The 19,627-nt window shown below is 40.8% G+C and overlaps 2 protein-coding genes across 4 annotated transcripts in view; one reads left to right on the top strand and one right to left on the bottom strand.

The window, feature by feature from the left end:
- tspan12 (tetraspanin 12) overlaps positions 1-9,184 on the bottom strand; it is a 70,994-nt gene extending 61,810 nt beyond the window's left edge. The window contains exon 1 of the mRNA XM_063057821.1: positions 9,099-9,184. The gene's annotated coding sequence lies outside the window, so the exon portion shown is untranslated. The remainder of the gene's footprint in view (positions 1-9,098) is intronic.
- ing3 (inhibitor of growth family, member 3) overlaps positions 8,866-19,627 on the top strand; it is a 49,593-nt gene continuing 38,831 nt past the window's right edge. The window contains exons 1-3 of one of the 3 annotated variants that reach the window (XM_063057816.1): positions 8,866-9,031; positions 9,180-9,311; positions 11,920-12,020. In XM_063057816.1, coding sequence (XP_062913886.1) covers positions 9,004-9,031; positions 9,180-9,311; positions 11,920-12,020 — 261 coding nt within the window. In that variant the 5' untranslated portion in view covers positions 8,866-9,003. Of the gene's footprint in view, positions 9,032-9,179; positions 9,312-10,920; positions 11,408-11,919; positions 12,021-19,627 lie in introns of those variants that run through there. The other 2 variants (XM_063057817.1, XM_063057818.1) reach the window with 2 other exon arrangements.

Here is a 19,627-nt window from a genome sequence, read left to right as displayed (position 1 = left end):
TGAATTTCCAATTTTAGACCATAAAACATGAGAGCATAATTAGGTCATTCGACTCATTAAGTCAGCTCCACAGTTCTATCATGGCCTATTTATTATCCCTCACAAAACCATTCTCCTGCCTTCTCTGGGTAACCTTTGCTGGCCTGACTAATCAAGAACCTATCAGTCTCTGCTTTAAATATACTTAATGACTTGGCCTCCACAGCTGTTTGTGGCAATGAATTCCACAGATTCACCACTCTCTGTCTAAAGGAATTCCTCCTCACCTTTGTACTAAATGGACATCCCTGTATTCTGAGGCTGTGCCCTCAGGTCATCGATTCACTCACTATTGGAAACATCCTCCCCACATCCACTTTGTCTCGGCTTTTCAGTATTCGAAAGGTTTCAATGAGATCTCCCCCCCCCCCCCCCATTTTTCTAAACTCCAGCAAAGTACAGGCCGAAAGCCATTAAATGCTCCTCATACTTTAACCTTTTCATTCCTGGGATCATTCTCATGAACCTCCACTGGAACCTCTCCAATGCCAGCACATCTTTTCTTAGATAAGGGGACCAAAACTGCTCACAGTATTCAAAGTACAGTCTGACCGATACCTTATAAAGATTCAGCATTGCATTTTTGTTATAATATATTCTAGTCTTCTCAAATTGAATGCTAACATTGAATGCCTTCCTAATCATTGGCTCAATCTCAAGTTCAAGTTTAATTATCTATCAGCCATGTATGACTACAGCCAAACCATACAGTGTTCCTTTAGGCCAAGGTCAACAGCACGGTGTACATAGAACAAATTACACATATGGTTACAATTTCAGGAAAACATACAGTCACAAAGAAAAATAATTGCTAAGTCCCTGAGTGGCATGACTGTTGTTGTTGTTCCTTTTTACGCCTTGCAGCACAGCAAGCAACACTTTTGTCATTTCAGTTGACTTTTTTTTACAAGACCGAGTTGCTAGCTTGACGCTCAACCCAGCATGGATAGAAAGCATGCAAGAAGCCGACTGGATTCAAACTCAGGACCATTCATCTCGACGTCTGGTGCTGATGCCACTATATCACCAGCCGGTTTGGTATGACTGTAGTCATATGGTAAGTTGTCCAGTCCAGCTTGTTCTTCCACTGAGCGAACACTCAGGGGAGAAGATTTAGGATGGAGATCAGGAGAAACTGTTTTTCCCCCAGAGAATGGTGAATCTGTGGAATTCTCTGCCCAGGGAAGCAGTTGAAGCTTCTTCACTAAATATATTTAAGATACAGTTAGATAGGTTTTTACATAGTAAGGGAATTAAGGGTTATGGGGAAACGGCAGGGAGATGGAGCTGAGTTCACGGACCATTCAGCCATGATCTTATTGAATGGCGGGGCAGGCTCGATGGGCCGGATGGCCTACTCCTGCTCCTATTTCTTATGTTCTTATGTAACACTGGAGGGCCCAACCTCCAACCTGCAAGTTAACCTTTAGGGAAGCTGGCACAATGAGTCCCAAGTCCCTTTGCACCTCTGAATTTTGAATTTTCTCCCCATTTAGAAAATAGTCTACGCCTTCATTCCTTCTATCAAAATGCATGATGATTCACTTCCCCACACTATATTCCACCTGCCACTTCTTTGCACATTTATACTATTATTCTTAGTGGGTAAGTTATTTGATGGTTTTCTAAGGAACTGGACATATAAGTACAATGGATTCCAGTTCATTGGGCAGCCATTAAATGCACTAGGTGTCTGCGCTGATTTTGTTCATTTACAGTCAATCAAAAGAACACGGCAGCATACACTATATGAATTCCTCTATCAAGAACTATTAGCAATTACTACACAGTAGTAATATTGGTTGTGCTCTTATTTGTTAGGTATTTCATTTAAATACAAATTTGTTACTCAGTTGAAAGTTAGATTGCCTTTTTTAAAAAACTATTTTCCATGAAACTTCAAGTAATTGGGGCAGCCACTTAATTGGGCCATAATGTACTGGTCCTGATGTGTCCCAATTAACTATAATTGACTATTTGGATAGAGAGGGACTGATTTGGAATAGTCAGCATGGCTTTGTGCTTTGTAGGTGTCTAAACAAACCTGTATTTTTTTTAAGGAAGTTACCAGGAAAGTTGATGAAGGCAAGGCAGTGGATGTTGTCTACATGGACTTCAGCAAGTCATTTAACAAGGGCACATATGGGAGGCTGGTCAAGAAGGTTCAGCTGCTTGGCATTGAAGATGAGGAGGTAAATTTGATTCGACGTTGGCCTTGCAGAAGAAGCCAGAGATTTGTAGTAGAGGGTTACCTCTCTGACTGGAGGCCTGAGACTAGTGGTGTGCCATAGGGATTGGTGTTAGGTCTGCTGTTGTTTGTTATTCTTATTAACAGTCTGGATGATAATGTAGTAAACTGGATCAGCAAATTTGGGGATGACACCAACAGTGGGGTATAGTGGACAGCAAAGAAAGAGATAAAAGCTTGCAGTGGGTTTTGGAACAGCTGGAAAAATGAGCCGAAAAATGGCAGATGGAATTTAAAGCAGAAAAGTGTCACGTGTGCATTGAACTTTGGGAGGATAAACCAGAGCAAGTCTTACACTGTGAATGGTAGGGCACTGAGTAGTAGAACAGAGGGATCTGGGAATACAGATACATAATTCCTCGAAAGTAACATCACAGAAAGTGAGAGTCGTAAAGAAAGCTTTTGGCACACTGGCCTTCATAAATCAAAGTACTGAGTACAGAACTTCATAAATCAAAGTACTGAATACAGAACACACACAAAATGCGGGTGGAAGTCAGAGGGCCAAGCAGCATCTATGGAAAAGATGCTTTTTTCCTCCAGTCCTCCTGAAGGGTCTCAGCCTGAAATGTTGACTGTACTCTTTTCCATAGGTGCTGCCTGGTCTGCTAAGTTCCTCCAGCATCTTGTGTGTGTTGCTTGGATTTCCAGCATCTGCAGATTTTCTCTTGTTTAGTATTGAGCACAGAAAGTGGGACGTAATATTGAAGATGTCAGTGAGGCCTAATTTGGAGTATTGTGTACAGTTCTGGTCACCTACCTGCAGGAAAGGTATCAACAAGATTGAAAGAGAGCAGAGAAAAATAACAAGTTTGTTGTTGGGTTACACATAAAGGTTGGGATTTTACTCCCTAGAGTGTAGAAGAATGAAGGGAGATTTGTTAGAGGTATACAATATTACGAGTGTATTGATAAGATGAATGCATGCAGGCTTTTTTTTCCACTGAGGTTGGGTGAGACTTGAACCAGAGGTCATGTGTTAAGGGTGAAAGGTGAAATATTTAAGGGTAACGTGAGGGAAAAATTCCTCACTCCGAGGTTGCTGAGAGTCTGGAATAAGCTGCCAGCACAAGTGGTGGATGTGGGTTCAATATTTAAGAGAAATTTGGACAGGTACATGGATGGGAAGGATATGGAAGGCTATAGTCTGGGTGCAGGTCAATGGGACTACGCAGATATATAGTTTGGCATGGACTAGGTGGGCCAAGGGTCTTGTTTCTGTGCTGTAGTGTTCTATAACTATCTGTTTATGAGTTTCTGCAGACTCTCTGCTTCCACACCACCACCTGTCCCTTCACCTATGTCCGTATCATCTGCAACAGCGACCACAAAGCCATCAATTCCATCATCCAAATTATTGCCATATAACGTGAAAAGAAGCATCCCAACACCAACCCCTGTGGAGCACCACTAGTCACTGGCAGCCAACCAGAAAAGTCGCCCCTTATTCTCATTCTTTGCCGCCTGCCAGTCAGCTAATCTTCTATTCATGCTAGTATCTTTCATGTAATACCGTGGGTTCTTATCTTGTTAAGCAGCCTCATGTGCGGTACCTTGACAAAGGCCTTCTGAAAATCCAGGTATACAACATCCTCTGACTCTCCTTTAGTGTATTCTGTCTGTTATTTCCTCAAAGAAGTCCAACAGATTAGTCAGGCAAGATTTCCCCTTAAAGAAACCATGCTGACGTCAGCTTATTTTATCATGTGCCTCCAAGTACCCTGAAACCACATCCTTAATAATAGACTCCAAAATCTTCCCAACCTCTGAAGTCAGGCTAACTTGCCAATAATTTCCTTCCTCCTTTCTTAAAGAGTGCAGTGACATTTGCAATTTGCTAATCCTCCAGTGATTCTCCAAAGACCATTATGAATGCCACTACACTGTCTGCAGCTACCTCTTTCAGAACCATGGGGTGTAATCCAGCTTCCTACCTCTCCTTAGTAATAGCAACTACACTCACTTCTGCCCCCAGACACTCTCAAATTTCTGGTATACTGCTAGTGTCTACCTCGGTGAAGACTGACGCAAAATACTTTAATGTTTGTCTGCCATTTCTTTGTGCCCCATGACTACCTCTCCAAAGCCATTTTCCAATGGTCCAATGTCCACTTTCGCCTTTTACTCTTTATATATCTGAAAAAAACTTCTGGTATCCTCTTTTATATTATTGGATAGCTTACCTTCATATTTAATCTTTTCGCTCCTTATGGCTTTTTTTTTAAGTTTATTCTTTGATTACCTTCACCTTCTGTGTTCCTTCCAGCGCCACCCTCCCCACTGAACCACCCCCAGTCTTGGCATTTTGTCCCGTTTCACATACCCCATTCTAGATTCTCCATTATCTATTTCATCCCTCCACCGATTCCATCCATCACCTTCCTGACTGAGCAGATTCCAACACTTGCAGCCTTGCATTCCCACTTATCACTCTCCTGGCTACCTCTGCCTTCATCCTCCTCTCAACCCCTCCTTGACAAATAGGTAGGGCAAACCATGTGTTGTCCTTTATATCAAGAGGATTTGAAAAAGGGGCAGAGATATCTTGCTACAGTGGTTCATGGCTTTACTGAGTCCACACTTCAAGTAAATTTTGCCAGGATATATTTGCATTGAGAGGGTACAATGAAAATTCATCAGACTGCATCCTGGGCTAGGTATACACATGTTGAAAGAGGGAATGCAACAAACTTGAATGTTACATGATGTTGAGATATTTTAAGCTTGAGCACAGGAAGTATTTTGTAAAGTTAGTCTAACCAAAATCAAAAGATCAGATTCTGAGTGTTAAATGTGATTGCCTTTGATATTATAGCCGTACTTAACCAACCATCGCACCAATGAATATATTTCAACTCAATGGGAATCAAGGGAAATTCTCTCCATTGGCCAAATGCATATCTAACTCAATGGAAGGTTATGATTATAGGGTGCCAATTAACACAATCCCAAGACTTTGGTGGAGTAGCTGTGTCCTAGCTGCTTCACTAGTGATGTTCTCTCCTATATTTATTTTTTTCTGATGAAAAATCGTAATTCCCATCGTAATTCCTCAGATTAAAACGGAGGTTGATAGGATTTTGATTAGTAACGGCATCAAATGTTATGGGGAGAAGGCAGGGGAATGGGGTTGCAAGGGATAATAAATCAGCCATAATCCAATGGTGGGGCAGACTCAGTGGGCTGAATAGCATATTCTACCCCTATTTTAAGGTTTTATACACTCAGTCATCAATTTATTAAGTACACAAAGTACCTAATACAGTGACCACTGAGTGTATTTCTGTATGTTCATGGTCTTCTGCTGCTGTAACCCATGCACATGTCGTGCATTCAGAGATGCCTTTCTGCACACCACTGCTGTAATGTGTGGTTAGTTGAGCTACTGTCCCATTCCTGTCAGCTTGAACTAGTCTGGCTATTCTCCTTTGACCTCTCTCATTAACAAAGCATTTTCACCCACAGAACTGCCGCTCACTGGATATTTGATGTTTTTTTTTGAATCTGTAAACTCTAGAGACTGTTGTGCGTGAAGATCACCAGTTTCTGAGATCCACAAATAACCCCATCTGGTGCCAACAACCATTTCACAGTCAAAGTCACCTAGATTTCATTTCTTCCCCAATCTGATGTTTGGCCTGAACAAATGAAATTCTTCACCATGATTGTATGCTTTTATGCATTGAGTTGCCACCATATGATTATTGATTAGTTATTTGTATTAATGAGCAGGCGTACAGTCGTAACAAATAAAGTTGCCACCAATTGTATCCGAACAACATACATAAAGTGCTGAAGGAACTCCACAGGCTACACAGCATCCATGGAAAGGAGTACAGTAAACATTTCGGGCCAAGACCCTTCAGCAGGACTGGAGAAAAAAAGATGAGGAGTTAAAAGGTGGGGGGAGGGGAGAGAGAAATACAAGCTGATTGGTGAAACTGGGAGGGGGAGTGGTGAAGCAAAGAGCTGGGAAGTTGATTGGTGAAAGAGATACAGAGCTGGAGAAGGGGGAATCTAATAGGAGAGGACAGAAGGCCATGGAAGTGTATACGATGAGTGATTATATCAACCAAGTTTGAATTTACAATCAATCAAGTTTGAGAGTTGAGAATGAAGGGATCTAATCCCAAAGTACTATACTCCTATTGGCATAAACGGAATATTTGAACGATGAGGGATGCAAATAGACATGTTTCCCTACCTAGTACAAGGGTCATAGATTCAGTTTACAGACTAAGATGAGGATAAATTTCTTCCTTCAAAGTTGTAGACCTGGAGGATTTGCTTTTGTGGGAACATACATGTCCATTACTGTTTTTATAAAGTCCATGACAACCGTGGTGTATTCATTCAGATCCACTAATATATCTTCGAACATGGTTCAGTCTACCAACTCAAGGCAATCGCATAGTTACTCCTCTGCCTCCTGCAACCTTTGTTGTCCTCATCTCTGAAGCCTTGCTCTTTAGCCTGTATGCAAATAGAAGAACAGCAAAGTGATCGGATTGCCTGAAATGTGGTCTAGGCTTGGGACAGTAGGCATTCTTAATCATAGTACAACAGTGTTTGGGATCCCAAGTGCTGCAAGTTATATGCTGACGATAATTGGACAGAGATTTCTTCAAACAAGCCTGATTGACGACCCTGACGATGACTTGAAATACATCGGGGTGGACTGTTTTGTTTGGTGATGGCAGCATTCAATATCTTGAGTGCCTGATTAATGTCAGCTTTTGGTGGTACAGAAAACGTTCGGCACTTAATCTTTAGATGTTCCAGGTCAGGTCAGGGGAACAAGAGAGCGGCAAGACCAAAACCGCTGCGTCGGAGCACCAAAGAGAGTTTATCATGATGCACAGACATCCCTTCTCCAAATTAGCAGATTGGTTCATCCTGAGTATTGAGAAGCCCTCTGACCTGATCGCTGAATCCAGCATGTTTGCAGTAAGCCATGTCTCCATAAAACACAGAACACACTAATTCCGCATTTCCCTCTAATACAGCAATCTTGCCCTTAGGTCCTCAGTCTTGTTCTCCAGAGACTTTACATTTGCTAACAAGATGCTGGGTAGAGGAACTTTCATTGCTTGGAGTATCAGTCCTCCCCTCCTCCCTCTCTTCTGGCTATAGTGATGTACATTCAAAGGTACCATACCTCCATGCCCACCAAGTCCTTCAGAAGACTATGAAATTGGCAGTTCAAAACTACATTGCTTGCAGGGAAATTACAGGCTGCAGATTGTACAAATGTGTAGTAAAGGTTATTCAAAAGAGTTATATTTAGAAGTTTTGTAAGCAGCTGGCAACACATCGCTGTGGTTCACCAGTGCCATCTTGGCACTAAAATCTGTGATAAACTACACACAAACTAATCGACCCCATTTACACATCCACTTTATTTTTTGTAATGCGATTACCATCTCACTTTGCCTTTGATGTTACTTAATCTCTCCTACCTTCTTTCTCCTGTTTTTGCCTCCTCTCCTTTCTTTCCTTACATTATAAAATATATTTTTTCAATTGAGACAAAATATTACCTTATAAGGATGCTACCTGATATAATATTTAAAACATGTTTGTTCTGTATGTGTGGCTTCTTATTATTGTCACCTGAAGATTGCAAGAATCTTCAGTGAACTATCAGTCTCAGATCTCGAGAATGTTCCCAAATCCAAGAGTATAAATGGTACCAATACTAATCTGATGCCTTTGAGAATTACAGTACATCTGACTGCCTATTAGTGCAAAGTTTTCTTTATTCTTACAAGTCAATTTGAAATAAATCAGTGTGTTATATTACAGCATGTTCCATTTTTATTCTGGAAAATTAAGTCAATTAACTTACCAAGAAGAAACTTGTAGCTTAAAGAAGCTTTTTAAATGAGGGATGGAGTCTTACAAAATGGTCATTTTACCACCTTCAAAAGAAATCTGTTTTTAAGCGGTAAGGATATGGGGAATACACTATAGTCAAAGTGTTTCTTGGATTTTCTTTTACATCGTCGGAAACTAGGAAGTTATTTTAATTAACCAACATAGACACTAAAAGCCAAATGCGCAAGTAGTCAGAATTAAAACATTGGAACAAGTCTTCAGCCTGAAAAGTTATCTGTTTCTCCTTCCACAGATGCTGTCTAATACATATTTAAAGTACTTTTTGTGCGTGCTTTCTTGTGTTCCAGCATCTGCAGTGTTTGACTTTCAAATTAAAGAGCGCGCTGGTTTGCGCACATTGCAGTGGAATCGGAAACGGAAATGCGTTTTATTTTTTCTAAGCAAAATCTGATGCAATATCCAAAACGCGACCCACCAATGCGGCGGTTAATCCTCTCATCGTTTGCCATCCAGCGTCTACCGGCTTTATGCGCCATAACCCACCGAGGCGCAAGAAAGCGGGACCCTGAAGCTCTTCCCGCTCTCCAGCTGCGACACAAATATGGAACTACACCTCCCACAATGCTGTGCGGGCGGATGGCGGGTCTCTCAGTCCCGTGACGACTCATACAAATCATCCGAATGAGCCAATGGCAGAGCGAGTTTCCAACGCGCGAGGCTGACCGCTCGAGCAGCCGTGGTTTGTCTTTCCCTCCACCCCCCCACATCGTCCTTTTTTAACGAACGAACGGCGTTGGTTTGAGGCGCCATATTGGAACCATTTTAGGAAACAAAACAGTAAAAATCTGTCCGGTGTAAAACCTACACTTTTTCCCAACATGCTGTACTTGGAGGATTACTTGGAGAGTAAGTATTGAGGGATATGGCAGCGGTGCGGGGTTGTGAGGAAAAGTTTTTTTTAAAAAAGATGTACCGATTGAAGCGGAGATGTCGGACGGAAAATGAAGCCGCCCCTCCATTGACGCCGCTGTTTTTTTCCCTCTTCTCTCGACAGTGATCGAACAACTTCCCATGGATCTCCGCGACAGGTTTACGGAAATGAGGGAGATGGACCTGCAAGTACAGAGTATGCAGCGCCACGTTAGTCATGTCAGAGCCGCACTGCCCACCTCACCTTCCGCTGACAGTACTTGTGGGGGGAATGTCTTTGGGGGTGAGGGGTACGGGTGGGGTGAACACGGAGCTGGCGCCACAACTCCTTCAAAAATCATAATTATTGCCGCTTTGTACAGTGCAATATTGTCAATAAAGAACTACCTCCCCCCCAGCTATTTTCAATCCACATGTAAAGAAAAGTTGAGCACAATGTTCTACTTTGGTGCCATTAAGTAGGAGTGGGCACAATCTGATCACTTGCTGCTACCACTTTTATTTCTTTATATTGTCAGGCTGCGGTCGGCATGAGAAGAGTCGTGCCAACATGCACCATAGCAACAGCGTCTGCTTGTTGCTTTATCTCCGAGGAAGTTATTCTCCAAGCCTGGATCGTGCTTTTAGTGTGCAAACGTTTCAAATGAGAATTGTGCACGCAGTCTTAATGAAAAAGTGTTATGCGCTCTGTAAGAAATGTATATTTAGGTGATTTTCTAAGTTGACGTTTGGCTGTCTGCGCAGTTAAAACATTAAAAGTAACTGAAGGATTGCATTATTTTTAGGTGTTGCACAGTGCCCACTCATTGAGTAATGAAATAGCCAACGTGGGGGGGGGGGTGTCTTGTTTTTTAGTGAGTTCTTGAGGTTGAGTACATACGGGTTAGGATATTTTACACAATAAATGGAAAAATGCAATTTAGTTTTTTTTAATACGGATTAGTAACTAACAGTAAATAAAGATTTTTAAACTTATTTGACTTTTTAATGAGTTTATGTCTCTGCAAATTCTTATCACAATTACTCTACTGTCAGCTTTTGGTCAGTACTACTTAAACATGTACAAGGTGAGTTTGAGTCTGATTAAAGCCTTATTAGATTTCCATGCACATTAAATAGAAGTTTCTTGCTGACCACAATAGGCTGTTGGCGTTTAAGCAGAGTCACTTAACAGAAGCTATAATTAACCCTTCAAAATGTTGAATTAATTTTGAAATTGTCCAATTAAATTGACATGAATTGATGGCATTATGTTATTTTTGTTGTTATTATCCAGCTAATCAAACTTGCTGTGATAGCTACCCCCCCACGACTATTTTAATGTGCAATATGACAGTGCAATATTTTGCGGTGAGTTTTTTTCCCTCAAATCTTTCAAGTATGAATTGGTCTCTGAGGCTGATTCAATTCAAATTAATAATATATTCATAAAACACTATCTAACCACATGCATTAGCAGATTTTTATCTTTAGGCATTTTTCCCCATTTTTAAAATATGCTAGTTTTGTTAATGGATGTAGCTGAAAAAATAGCTTCTAAATGTTCACCTGAAAACCATGGACTAAAGTTTAGTTGGTGAGAATTAAGGAATATGAAATAAGAAAAAAAATCTACAAATGCTAGAAATTGGATGTAAAAATGGAAAATCTTGCATAATGTCAGTGGGTTAGGGTGCATCTGTAGAAAAAAACAGTTAACATCAAGTCAAAGGCACTTCAAACTGAAGCATTGATTCAATTTCTCTGTCCACAGATATGGCAGTATCTGCTCTTTTAGGAGATCGCTGTTTTAAGAAAATCCTTAATTTTCAAATGATGTCAATATCCATTAGTCCTTTAAAACTATATTCTATAATTTAATTTTTAAAATTTTGATTAGTATGTTTTCTTTAGAATGGGAATATCTTTAATACACATAATTATCTTTTTTGCTATATTATTGGTTACATAATTTTAGGCATTCTTGCTGGCAATTCACCCTGGAAAGGTTTTTTGTTTTGGTATTGTCAGACTCCACGACCTTTATCCTACTTTTTCAATTACTGGAAGCAAAGTTCAAAATTTAACAATTGCTGTTCTAAGGGAAGGACCTTAGCACCAAAGAGAAAGGTTCAGAAGATTGATTGCCTCAAGATGTAATTAGTTTGTAATCCTTTTAAAAACCTTGTGCACCTCACGAGTTTTCTTTCAAAACATTATCCTTAAATAATGTAGTAAAATGAGGAAAAAAACAATAGTAATCTAATAAATGTAACAAGATAAAGAAAGTATAATCGTGAAAGTAGTTACAGATGTGTTTGCAACTTGATGCACGTAATGTATCTTGATATGTAATGACAGCTTGAGTAATAAGTGAGTGCTGCATTTTATCATCTACATTAAATCTTTATTTTTAACTGTATCTTGGTTGAGTTTGAAATGTTTAAACAAATATACATGAAAAATAGTATAAACTTCTATACATCTAATAATCCAATGAGAGAGAAAGAAACGGGCAAAGTGTCATTGTCAACAGGCAAAATTGTGTGGTGGGCTCTCAGCATTGATTATAGAGTGACAGTGGCCAATTTTAAAAATCTGCAATCATAATCAAATTATCAGTTAATCATCACCATTACAGTACCAAGCTTTTTTGAAAAGACCTACTTTAAACCAAAAACTTGCAATTGAGATGCTCCTTCAGTGGATTTGATTTCTTTTATTATAAAGCAATCTGAACATCAGAAAATTTAATAAGATCCCATTTCATTTACTTTTCCTAATGATGAAATATGAAAAATATTAAAGTAGATTAAATCTACATGTTATGTTTGATTTCCAGTGTAGTTTGTGAAAATAACTGGTTTTCTTTCCTTCCCACATAGATGCAATGGATCAGTTAGAACAAAGAGTGAATGAGTTCTTTATCAATGCAAAAAAGAACAAGCCAGAATGGAGAGAGGAACAGATGGAAGCAATAAAGAAGGCAAGTACCGTTGGGTTAATTTTTAATTATAAGTGAAATATTCATTGTATATCAAACAATTTTAACCTAGTGTAACCTTGTAAAATGTTAAACTAATAATATCAACAACTTAATAAAATGTTTTCAGTTCTAAAGTTTTCTCTTTTGACCGGTCTTCTGCCTTTCCTCATTTGACAAACTTTATCCCATCCAATCCCTTTACAGTGTGGGAATCTCAGTCCATATGTGGAAAGCTAAAATCATCTACAATCACTTTATTTTTTCTTGGAATTGTCTGCTATCTCGCTACAAGTTTGCTCCTCTAAATCCTGCTAAGGATTGGGAGGTCTATAGTATAAACTCATTAACATGGCCATCCCTTTCTTATTCCTCAGTTCCATCCTTTTTGTCTCAAGTAGGTAAGCCCTCCAGTATGCCCTCTCTAAGCACAGCCATGATGAGTAATGCCACCGCTCCTCCTCGAATACTTCCCCCTCTATCAAATGTAAAACAACGGAACCCTGGAACATTGAGCTGGCAATCCTGCCCTCCCGCAATCAAGTTTCACTAATGACTACAACATTGTAATTCCATTTGCTATTCCATGTTCTAAGTTCAGAATCAGATTTATTATTACTGACGTACATTGTGAAATTTGTTGTTTTGCGGCAGCAGTACAGTGCAACATGTATAAAGTTGGCACACGTTACAAAAAGAAATACAAAAAATAAATAAGTGGCGCAAAAAGATATCAATACAACTGGTGTCTATGGCCATTCAGAAATCAGATGGCAGAGGGGAAGAAGTTATTCCTAAAAAGCTATTCAGGCTCCTGTACTTTCTCCCTGATGGTAGTAATGAGAAGCGGGCATGTCCTGGATGGTGAGGGTCCTTAATGATGGCTACTGCCTTCTTGAGGCATTGCATTTTGAAGATATCCTTGATGGTGAGGAGGTTTGTGCCCATCATGTGTTTTACCTACAATACATCTTGCATTGAAATATGTGCAGCTCAGCAGTTTGGTTTTGGCTGTGCAGGTAGGCTTAACGTTCACTTTCTCCACAGCCACTCCAGTCGCTGACCTGCCACTCTGGTTCTCACTGCCCCTGCAATTCTAGTTTTAACCCCCTGGTACAGCACCTGTGAACCTTCCCATCAGATATTGGTCACCCACCAGTTCAGGTGCAAACCGACCTTTCTGTGCAGGTACCACCTTCCCTAGAGGAGAAACTAATGATCCAAAAATCTAAAACCCTCTCTCTTGCATCATGTGCTTAGCCACATGTTAAACTGCATTACCTTCCTATTTCTGGTCTCACTAGCATGTGGTACCGATAGCAATCCTACAATAACCACCCTGGAGGTCCTGTTCTTTAATTTAACACCCAACTCCTGACTCTTTGCAGCACCTCATCTTTCTTCCTGCCTATGTCATTGGTACCAATGTGGACCACGATCTCTGGCTGCTCATTTTCACCCTTAAGAATGCTATGAACTTTTTCTTTGACTTCCCTGACCGTGGTACCTGGGAAGCAACATACCAACTGGGAGTCACATTCTCATTCACAGAATCTTCTGCCTGTCTCTTCTCCACTTTCCTTCTAAGCCGCAGAACCAGACACAGTACCAGAAACCTTACAGCTTTGACTTTCATTTCATTTTTAAATCTTTTTTATTAATTATTATTGAAGATCAACAAAAAAATACATTAAAGTAATCAAGTCAATATGTACAATGAGAATTAAATTACCAAATAACTAATTAGCAAAGCTAAACAATATATCAATAATCATAAGAAAAAATAAAATGTTAAAACTATTTTTTGGGAAAAAAGAACCCCGACTAACTAAAAAGAACCCTACTAACAGAAAAAAAGGGGGGAAAACCCCATTGGGAGCACAACCCTGGAGCTATACGCCATACAAGCTTCCATAAAAGAAAAACATCAATCCGCCAACTCAAATCCATTTAAACAAGAATCAGAAGGGAACCATCTTAATTAACTCAAATCAAATGATAGTAGCAGGCAAAAGAACCCCACCTTTTCTCAAAGTCAAATCGAGAATCAAAAGTTCGACTTCTGATTTTCTCCAAGCTAAGACATAACATCACCTGAGAGAACCATTTCTTCTGCTGGGTAATTTCTCTCCCTCCCCCTACAGTATCCAAAACAATATACTTGCAGCCACATAGGTACCCTGCAATGACTGCCTATTCCATTCCCCTTTCATGATAGTCACCCAGTTATCTGCTTCCTGCAACTTTGGTGTAGCCGCCTCCCTAAATATCTCACTGATTTACCACATCATGCAAGACTAGCACACCACCAATGTTCACTCTTAATTTGTAATGACCAGTGTGCTCAAAAATCTTGTGCTGCGCAATTTTTTTTGTCCAGTGACAACATGTGTGCACTGAATTTTTTATACAGAGGTATTCATTTTAACAGCCAGCAAAACGCCGTAAATAAGAACTTTGATCTCCTCTGGGTTTAATCGTTTTCACTCTCGCTTATCTGCACTCTCACAAAAGTACGTAGCAGGCCTGTAATGGGTCATGAAGGATTTTCTCGCCGGACCTTTACACACTGTCCATATGCAATTTGCTTCTAAATGATGCTTTAAAAAGGCAAGTTTCCAAATGCCACTCAACTTCTTCCCACTTGCAAATTCTTCAGCAACTTTTGCATCATGACAACTCATGCAGGCAACACCAGTTTCTGTATTGTACATAAATATTTCTCATAGCTGCACATTCCTGACCTCATGAGCTTTCAGTGTGGTGGCTTCTACTGTTTCATTAAATGAACTAGCAGTTCTTTTGTGCTTCATGCCCTTTGCTTCTTTGGAATTCGTCATAGTGAATCAATAATTTCTTCAATAAAAACAGTATAAATAAGCCAGTTCTAAAACCTGCACACAAATCATCATGTTGTCAACTTCGTCGGCATCAGAAACAGGAAAAGGAAATGTGATTGGCTACGGTCATGAGATATACTTAACATGGCAACAAGGTAGAGGATGACAACCTTTGGTGTGCTGTTTAAATTCCTTTGTGTGCTAATAGCAAAAGATGTGTGTGCACGCACACGTGCACACTAACTTATCTCAACCTCTGCCTCTCACCAGACCTCAGCTCCACATGATAAGCTCGTGATGAAGGGTCTCAACTCAAAACGTCATCTGTGTAATGTTTTCCATAGATGCTGCCTGGCCTGCTGAGTTCCTCCAGCATTTTGTGTGTGTTGATTTGGATTTCTAGCATCTGCAAATTTTCCGTTTTGGGTTGGCTTCAATACTCTTTACATTGAAATAGATCTATCTCAGAACGTTAATCTCACTATCTTTATCAACCAGTTGATTTCTGTTTCGAATGTTGGCTTAATGCTTACTTTTCCCAAAGCCACTGCACTTGCTGCCGTGCCACTCTGGTTCCCACTCCCTCCTACAACTCTGTTTTAAACCTCCCCCCACCTGGGTGGCATTAGCAAAGCCTCCTGCAAAGTTATTGGTTGCCCTCTTGTTCACATGCAAACTGTCCCATCTGTACAGGTCCTACCTGCACTGGAAGACAGCCCAATGATCCAAATATCTGAAGCCCTCCCACTTGCACCATCCCCTTAGCTACGTGTTAAACTGCACTATTTTCCCATTTCTTAGATCATCGAGGAACATTTTGTCTTCCTTTTTAATTAGATGATTACTGACTAAAAATCTCTAAAGTACTTCTAAGGCAGATACTGGCAGTGAAAATCCATGAAATAAAGTCCACATGATAAATCCATTCTCAAATTGTTAGTGTATGAACAGAAGAAACCCCGGTTTCTTCAGATATATTAAGTGTAAAGGAAAGGCTAGAGTGGATATAGGTGTCCCCCGCTTTTCAAACGTTCACTTTACGAAACCTCGCTGTTACGAAAGACATACATTAGTTACCTGTTTTCGCTAACAGAAGGTGTTTTCACTGTTAGAAAAAAGGCAGCGCACGGCCCGAGCAGCAAAGCTCCTCCCCTGGAACTTCATTCTAGCTGGCGTTGCTTAAACACGGGCCTGTGAGCATCTGTGCTTTATGTTGATTTATTTTGAGCATCGGTTAGCAGGATGAGTTCTAAGGTATCGGAAAATCCTAAAAGAGCTCGTAAGGGTATGACATAATTAAGCGTTTCGATTGTGGTGAACGAAGTAAGGACAAAGTGAGTTTGGCTTGTGGAAGTTGACGAAGATGATGTTGAAGAGGTTTTGGCATCCCATGACCAAGAACTGATAGATGAAGAGCTGATGCAATTGGAAGAGAAAAGGATAACAATCGAAACTGAATGCAGTAGCGAACAGACCAAAAATGAAATTGTCCAGGAACTGAACGTGAAGCAACTGCGTAAGATTTTCGCTGCAATGATTGCAGAAAAGTGCGACTTTAATTTTGAAAGGGTACGTAGGTTTAGGGCATATTTGCAGGATCGTTTGAGTGCTTACAAAGAACTGTATGATAGATAAATGTGCGAGGCTAAGCAGTCAAACACACTGTCGTTTTTCAAGCCTTCCACATCAGCCACAGCAGACGACGAACCTCGATCTTCGACATCGAGGCAGGCAGACATAGAAGAAGATGACCTGCCTGCCCTGATGGAATCAGACGACGATGAGATGACACCCCAGTGGTCCTCATCCTCCGATATATTGCTGCGAAGAAAGCAGCAGTGTAGCGGTGGCCGAGACGCACCCAGCACATCTTTAAGAAAAAAGCCAGAATAAACAAGCTAATTAATTAGGTGCTGCTTGGCACGTAAATATCGGCCCAGATCAGAGGCGATTGCTGAATGCATCGCCTCTGATCTGGGCCGAGAATTACGTGTGGGGCGGCACCTAATTAATTAGCATGTTTATTTCAGCTTTTTTCTTAGAGATGTGCTGTGTGCCTCCCGGCTACCGTTCCATTCTCTGCGAATCGGTATCTGTCCGTGGCCTGGGGGTTGGGGTGGTGGGACACTGGGGTGTCATCTCGTCATCGTCCGTTTCCATTAGAGCAGGCAGCTTATCTTCTTCTATCTCTGTCCACCTCGATGTCGAAGGTCGAGGTTTGTCGTCTGCTGTGGCTGATATGGAAGGCTTGCTTGACTGCTGAGCCTCGCGCATTTTTCTATCACACAGTTCTTTGTAAGGACTCAAACCATCCTGCAAATATCCCCTAAACCGACGTACCCTTTCAAAATTAAAGTTGTACTTTATCATTGCTCATTCAGTTTCGATTGTTATCCTTTTTTCTTCCAATTGCATCAGCTGTTCATCTGTCAGTTTTTGGTCATGGGATGCCAAAACCTCTTCAACATCATGTTCGTCAGCTTCCACAAGCTAAACTTGCGTTGTCCTTACTTCGTTCACCACGATCGAAACGCTGAATTATGTCTAGTTTTATGCTAAGTGTAACACCCTTACGAGCTCTTTTAGGCTTTTCCAATACCTCAGAACTCATCTTGCAAACGGCTGCTCACAGACACGTGTTTAAGCAATGCTGGCGAGAATGTAGTTCCGAATCCGGGGGAAAGCGGCTGCTCGGGGCGCGCGCTGATTTTTTCGCGTGCTGATTTTTTATTGTGCGCTGATTTTTTTTTGTAGCAGTGAAAACACCTTCTGAAAGTGAAAACAGGGTACTAATGTAGGTCTTTCGTGACAGTGAGGTTTCGTAAAGCGAATGTTCAAAAAGCAGGGGACACCTGTAAGGAGAAACTTACTTTGCCAGAGGGTGGTGAATCTGTGGAATTTATTGCCATAGGTAGCTATGGAGACCGAATCAATGGATATATTTCTGGCAGAGGTTGATAGATTCTTGATCAGCCAGAACATGAAGGGATACTGGGGAGAAGGCAAGAGATTGGGATGAGGGGAAAATACATCAGCGATGGAGCAGACTCGATGGGCTAAATGGCCTAATTCTGCTCCGATATTTTATGATCTTATAGTCTTAAATGGCAAAAAACCTAGCATTGAAGTTAATTTTAAGTTACTATGGAAGAACAGCGAACATCTGTACTCAACTATATGTAAACTCTGTTGTTACCGTTTCAAATGCCTTAAATTGACTAAGTTGTAAAGCTTCTGAAGATATATCAAACCATTCATATGACAACACGTGTAGCAGAAAGTTAATTATTTTAAAATAATCAAAATGTTTCAATAAATGGGACTTGTGAATTGGTAAAACTTAATATTAATGGTTTTGCTATTGTAATATCAAATGTATAGTCTTACAGGTATCTGCTTTCAGTCATAGAAACATAGAAAATAGGTGCAGGAGTAGGCCATTCGGCCCTTCGAGCCTGCACCGCCATTTATTATGATCATGGCTGATCATCCAACTCAGAACCCAGCCTTCCCTCCATACCCCCTGACCCCTGTAGCCACAAGGGCCATATCTAACTTCCTTTTAAACATAGCTAATGAACTGGCCTCAACAGTTTGCTGTGGCAGAGAATTCCACAGATTCACCACTCTCTGTGTGAAGAAGTTTTTCCTAATCTCGGTCCTAAAAGGCTTCCCCTCTATCCTCAAACTGTGACCCCTCGTTCTAGACCTCCCCAACATCGGGAACAATCTTCCCGCATCTAGTCTGTCCAATCCCTTTAGGATCTTATACGTTTCAATCAGATCCCCCCTCAATCTTCTAAATTCCAACGAGTACAAGCCCAGTTCATCCAGTCTTTCTTCATATGAAAGACCTGCCATCCCAGGAATCAATCTGGTGAACCTTCTTTGTACTCCCTCTATGGCAAAGATGTCTTTCCTCAGATTAGGGGACCAAAACTGCACACAATACTCCAGGTGTGGTCTCACCAAGGCCTTGTACAACTGCAGTAGTACCTCCCTGCTCCTGTACTCGAATCCTCTCGCTATAAATGCCAGCATACCGTTCGCCTTTTTCACCGCCTGCTGTACCTGCATGCCCACTTTCAATGACTGGTGTATAATGACACCCAGGTCTCGTTGCACCTCCCCTTTTCCTAATCGGCCACCATTCAGATAATAATCTGTTTTCCTATTTTTGCCACCAAAGTGGATAACTTCACATTTATCCACATTAAATTGCATCTGCCATGAGTTTGCCCACTCACCCAACCTATCCAAGTCACCCTGCATCCTCTTAGCATCCTCCTCACTGCTGACACTGCCACCCAGCTTTGTGTCATCCGCAAACTTGGAGATGCTGCATTTAATTCCCTCATCCAAGTCATTAATATATATTGTAAACAACTGGGGTCCCAGCACTGAGCCTTGCGGTACCCCACTAGTCACCGCCTGCCATTCTGAAAAGGTCCCGTTTATTCCCACTCTGTGCTTCCTGTCTGCTAACCAATTCTCCACCCACACCAATACCTTACCCCCAATACCGTGTGCTTTAAGTTTGCACACTAATCTCCTATGTGGGACCTTGTCAAAAGCCTTTTGAAAATCCAAATATACCACATCCACTGGTTCTCCCCTATCCACTCTACTAATTACATCCTCAAAAAATTCTATGAGATTCGTCAGACATGATTTTCCTTTCACATCATGTCATGTTTCTTAATTTGTAATCTGGAGTTCTTGAAAAATTTTGTATTGTATTCAGTAATAGATAATTAAATAACTAAATAA

Source organism: Mobula hypostoma, chromosome 9, assembly GCF_963921235.1.
Source record: "Mobula hypostoma chromosome 9, sMobHyp1.1, whole genome shotgun sequence".
In the NCBI taxonomy this organism is placed as follows: domain Eukaryota; kingdom Metazoa; phylum Chordata; class Chondrichthyes; order Myliobatiformes; family Myliobatidae; genus Mobula; species Mobula hypostoma.
Note: the sequence above shows the minus strand (reverse complement) of the source record. Positions and strands in the feature narration are given on the sequence as shown.